Consider the following 6,000-nt stretch of genomic DNA (forward strand, 5'->3'; position numbering starts at 1 on the left):
AGTTCATTATTGTTCTTTCAAAGTTTGTAAAAATTATGTTGGTATTTTAATGGAGATTGCATTGAATCTGTAGATTGTTTTTGGTATAATTGTCATTTTTACTATGTTGATCCTACCTATCCGAGAGCATGAAAGATCTTTTCATTTTCTATTATCTTCTTCAATTTCTTTCTTCAAAGACTTAAAGTTCTTGTCAAATATGTCTCTCACTTCTTTGATTAGAGTTATCTGTAGAAAGAAGCAGCAGGCTGTGTCCTGCCACCCAGCTAGCTTTGCCTAAAATAATTACACGGAAACTGTATTCTTTTAAATCAATGCCTGGCCCATTATCTGTAGCTCTTGGATTATGCTATTCTCACATCTTCCTTTAACCCATATTTAGTATTCTGTGTAGCACTACGAGGTGTGGCTTACCAGGAGAGATCTTAACCTGCGTCCATCTCGGAGAGGAGAAGCATGGAGACTCACTATGGCGACTGCCTGAAGCGTCTCCCCAACTCTCCCAGCATTCTGTTCTGTCTATTCTGCCTACCTAATTTTCTGTTCTCTTAAAGGGCCAAGGCAGTATCTTTATTAATAATGAAAGTAACACATAGACACTCCTCCATCAGTTTCCCCCAAGATATTTTATGTTATTTGTGGCTATTATGAAAGTTGATGTTTCTCTGATTTCCCTCTTAGCTTTATTATCATTGTATATAGGAGGGCTGCTGATTTTTTTGAGCTGATCTTTTATCCTGCCACATCACTGAAGGTATTTATCAGCTGTAGGTGTTCTCTGCTAGAGATTTAGGGGTCTCTTATTTATACTATCATATCATCTGCAAATAATGAAAGTTTGACTTCTTCCTTTCCAAATTAAATTCCTTCAATCACCTTTTTTTGTCTTATTGCTATAGCCAAAACTTCAAGTACTATATTGAAGAGACATGGAAAGAGTGGACAGACTTGTCTTGTTTCTGATTTTAGTGGAATTGTTTTGAGTTTCTTTCCATTTAATTTGATGTTAGCTGTTGGCTTGTTATATTTTGCTTTTATTACATTTAGATATGTTCCTTATATCCCTGATCTCTTTAAGATCTTTTCATGAAGGGTGCTGGATTTTGTTCAATGCTTTCTCAGTACCTAATGAAATGATCATGTGGCCTTTTTCTTTCAGTTTATTTATTTGATGGATTACATTGGTAGATTTTTGTATGTTGAACCAGACTTGCATCTCTGGGATAAAACTGACTGATTATGGTAGATTTTTTATGTGTTTTTGTATTTGGTTTGCCAGATTTTATTGAGTATTTTTGCATCATGCTCATGATTGAGACTGGTCTGTAATTCTCTTTCTTGATTGTGTTTTTATTTTGTTTTCTTGGTGTCAGGGTAACTGTAGCCTCAAAAAATAGTTTGGTAATGTTCTTTCTGTTTCTATAATGTGGAACACTTTGAGAGTATAGGTATTAGCTCTTCTTAAAGTTCTGGTAGAAGTCTGCACAAATTCATTTGGCCCTGGGTATATATTTGGTTGGTAGGTTTTGATGGAAACTTCTCTTTCCTTTGCAGTTTATAGGTGTATTTTAAATTGATTACCTGGCCTTTCTTTACTTTTCATGTCAATCTTCTTCCTCCCCTCCTTCTGGCTTCCCCCCATGTTCTCTCAAATCCATTCCCATCCACTCTTCTGACAGTGTAAGGCCTTCATAGGGAGTCAACACAATTTGCCACATCACCATTGATCTTACCTAAACCAAAATATTTTCATTAGTTTTCAAATATGCTTATATATGTGAGATGACTAATTATTTGTACACAATTGTATGTGCATATACGAGGCTTCCAAGCCCATGTAGTTAGAGTAACAAAGAATTGTGAGACTCATGAACATGAATGCTGTCAACTGACGCTAGTTTTGTCTGCAAGAGCAGTAATTCTTTTAACAATTGGGACAAATTATAGTCCATTAAGCAAATTAACTAATTATATTTGTCTATAAATGCATTGTTTAAAGAGACTTAAAATCTAGAAACACATCATAACTTTGTGCAGTTATCCAATGATTCAGAAAACTTGCAATCATGTTTCTTATATGTCCCATGGAGGAGCTTATAACATATGAATAGGGCACTATTCCTCAAGTCATACATTCTGTGCTATCATTCTTGTTTGAGTGTTTTTGTTTTGTCAAGCTCCTGGTGTTATATCAATATCTACTTAATACTCAAGAGCACTCACTGAGTCTGGGTCTGACATAAATGAAAAATTAGGGAGGGGAAAAGGTGTTCCAAGGAGCTGATAGACATTTAATTCTAAGTATGTGCAGAGATACTACCTTCAGGATAGGAATATTGCTTCTTATAATCAATAATCAGGGATAAAGCATCCATACTGCTAGATAAGGACACAATTGACAATTTGTTTGTTTATATTTTTCCTTTTAAGACATAAAAAAAATATTTTAAATTTTTTCTCTCATTCTCACCTTCACTTCCCCAATCACTTTCGTATTCAAGCTCTGTTGTTACTTTTTACATGACACATACATATAATATACACATACCACAGAAAACATACTTATACTCAATGGACTCTAGCCAGCCTGAGCATGGCATGGCAAACATGGCTGTAGCAAGGCTTGTTCTTCTACCCCAATCCCTTTGCCTTGCTAAAAAACCATTAGATTTCAGTGATAGTTTGAACAGTGATAGTAATTGTCCTGTTAGAAGGTTGACATGCTTCGAGTAGGTATGGTCTTCTGGAGGAAGTGTGTCATGGTGGAGGCAGATATTGAGGTCTTTTTATAGTCTTAGGTTATACCCAGTGAGAGAGTTTATTTCCTGTTGCCAGTAGATCAAGAATAGAATACTCAGCTACTTCTCTAGCACCATGTCTTCCTGCATATTTAACCATGTAACACCATGATGTTATGGACTGAGCCTCCAAACTATAAGACACCCAATTAAATATTTCCTTTATAATAGCTACTCTCTACATGGTTTTTATTCACAGCAATAGAAACCATAATGAGGCTTCTATATTCTTAAAGCTAGCCACCAACCTCTATTCCCTTATTTGGTCAGTTCTTTCCTCCTTAGATTTGATTATAAATGTCCCACTTATCAAAATATTGAAATTTAGCTATCAAAAAAACTCCTTTCTGGCTATTCTAATTAACCCATTGTATCAAAATTAATACTTCTTCCTAACATAGGGCTCCTTTTTTACATTTATAACTGCTATTTTCCTATAGCACATCTGTCTCCTCTCTATCCAGAGGCAATTCTTTGTCTACCCTGACAAATGATCTCTTCCTCCTGTCTCTTGTTGTTTTAATCTTCTCATTTTTATTATTTCTTGCCTTTGTCCTTTATTCTGTGCCCATTGTCTACTCTGGCAAATCTAACTCATTTTATTGAGAACTTGGTCTTGTCACGTGATGTACAGAGTCCAAGACTTCTACAGATTGTGTTAAGTGTCATTTCTATGTCAATGCATTTGGGTTGTTGAATTCAAACAAAAAAAAGACAGATCACATGTCTTGTTCCAGTGAAGACACAGTCTCAATCTACAATAGAGGAGGACCATTTGTAAAACAGACAAAATCTCACCAGACACTGCATTCACGAGGTCTGAGACTTCAAAATACACTCTGTGTAATATAATGTTTAATGATTTTACCCTCTGTCATTCATCAGTTTCAGTCTTTCATCATAGCCTTCAGAATATACTGAAAATATCTGTGCTCTCTGATAACATAACAAATATTATCACCAACACACAATAAAATAGATAAAATAATGATTTGTTGATTTCATTTCCCATAAAAAATAATAATGAATATATGAAATAAAAACATTACTATGCAGTAATGTCTCTTAACTGCATTCTCAGCAACAAATGCAAATACTGCAGTGCTTCTTCACAAGTTTAATCAAACTATCCTGTCAATAAATGGCTACAGTTGCACTAATCATACTTTCCTTTCTCTATCAGATGTGGGATAAATGTGTGAGGTGTCCAGATGACCAGTATGCCAATAGAGAACAGAACCAGTGCATTAAAAAATCTGTGATCTTTCTGGACTACAAAGAACCCTTGGGGATGGCTCTTGCCTTAATGGCCTTGTGCTTCTCAGCATTCACAGCTGTTGTTCTGGGAGTCTTTCTGAAGCATCATGACACTCCCATTGTGAAGGCCAACAACCAGAATCTCAGCTACATCCTGCTTATATCACTCATCTTTTGTTTCCTGTGCACTTTGCTCTTCATTGGGCATCCCAACTCATCTACCTGTGTCATGCAGCAAATCACATTTGGAGTTGTATTCACTGTGGCTGTTTCTACTGTATTGGCCAAAACAGTGACTGTGTTGCTTGCTTTTAAAGTCACAGTCCCTGGAAGAAGAATGAACTTCTTCTTACTTTCACAGGCACCCAAGTACATCATTACTATTTGTCTTTTCATCCAAATTATTCTATGTGCAATATGGTTGCGATTTTCTCCACCCTTTATTGACACTGATGCATACTCTGAGCATGGCCAAATCATCATTGTGTGCAACAAGGGCTCAGTTACTGCATTCTACTGTGTGTTGGGATACCATGGTTTCCTTGCCTTAGGGAGTTTCATTGTGGCTTTTTTGGCCAGAAATCTTCCTGACACATTCAATGAAGCTAAGATGCTGACCTTCAGCATGTTTCTGTTCTGCAGTGTCTGGATCACTTTCCTCCCTGTCTACCACAGCACCAAGGGCAAGGTCATGGTGATTTTGGAGGTCTTTTCCATTTTAGCTTCCAGTGCAGGTGTACTGGGATGCATCTTTATCCCCAAATGCTACATAATTTTGCTAAAGCCGGAAAGAAATTTTCTTCCTAAGCTAAGAAAGACAACATCTTCTTGAACACACATTTCATAAACTGCAACTGACCACTGTAGTGTCGGTAAAAAACCACCCATTATGATACAATGCAAGATGCTATAATAGTTTATGGTTCTTATTGTTTCTTCTAATGATGGTATCCAGAAGTGTCATGTATACTACTTTTTTGTACATTGTGACCTATAATCTTACTCTCAGCCACATATTTTATAAGACCTAGTTTTTGGACATTGGTGCAGAGTAGGTATGTCCCTTTCTTTTTCTAGTGCACAATAATATTTGAAATAAACTCTGAGTAATTCTTTTAATATCTGAGTGAATCTGTGACTTTTAGCATAAGAGAAAATACAGAAAATTTGTAATAGAGTGAATAAATGTTTGAAGATTATGAAACTACTTTCTGTAGGGGAAGACAACCAAATCCTATTTCATCCTATGAGTTAGAGGAGTAGAACTTAGGAAGGAGGGGTAAGTTTTGACATATAGACAGAAAGAATATTGAGAAGATGGAGAGATGTATCAGAATTTAAAATAATGTATGGCTTCTTCAGAGATGAGTGCACTACCCATTGCACAAAGCTTGCAATTCACAAGCACCTATCACAATAACACCAATGAATCAGGTGCCCTCTTCTGGCTTACAAGAATATCTACACTAAGATGTTCATATTGTAACACAATCAAAAAGCACACATATACATAAATGAAATTAAATGAACTTTATAAATTTAGTTTTACAAAGCACTATGGTGGAACACTGGATTTCTTTTATTTTTACTTTATTGAAAATAGATTTTTACACATAATATCTTCTGATTATATTTTCCCTTTCCTCTATTCCCCCCAATTCCTCCCATAACTCCTTCTATCCACCCATTTCTATCTCTCATTGGAAATCAATCACATTTCTATGGGATAGTAATATACTAAGGTAAAGAAAAACTAATGCATTCAAATTGACAAAAATGGGGAAGAGTAAGAAAAAGAGCCAAAGAAAATGTATGAGAATTAGACCCATATACTTGCACATTCAGAAATCCCTTAAGAAGTTAACTTGGACCCCATAATATATATGTTAAAAACTTGTAGGTTGAAATATGGGATATATATTATATATAAAATAATACATATACA

At 35.5% G+C, this 6,000-nt stretch overlaps 1 protein-coding gene across 1 annotated transcript in view; it reads left to right on the forward strand.

Annotated features, from left to right (window-relative positions):
• LOC119820333 (vomeronasal type-2 receptor 116-like) overlaps window positions 1-4,887 on the forward strand; it is a 52,346-nt gene extending 47,459 nt beyond the window's left edge. The window contains exons 6-7 of the mRNA XM_038338525.1: window positions 2,773-2,780; window positions 3,982-4,887. Coding sequence (XP_038194453.1) covers window positions 2,773-2,780; window positions 3,982-4,887 — 914 coding nt within the window. The remainder of the gene's footprint in view (window positions 1-2,772; window positions 2,781-3,981) is intronic.
• The last annotated feature ends 1,113 nt before the right edge of the window (window positions 4,888-6,000 follow it).

Source organism: Arvicola amphibius, chromosome 8, assembly GCF_903992535.2.
Source record: "Arvicola amphibius chromosome 8, mArvAmp1.2, whole genome shotgun sequence".
In the NCBI taxonomy this organism is placed as follows: Eukaryota; Metazoa; Chordata; class Mammalia; order Rodentia; family Cricetidae; genus Arvicola; species Arvicola amphibius.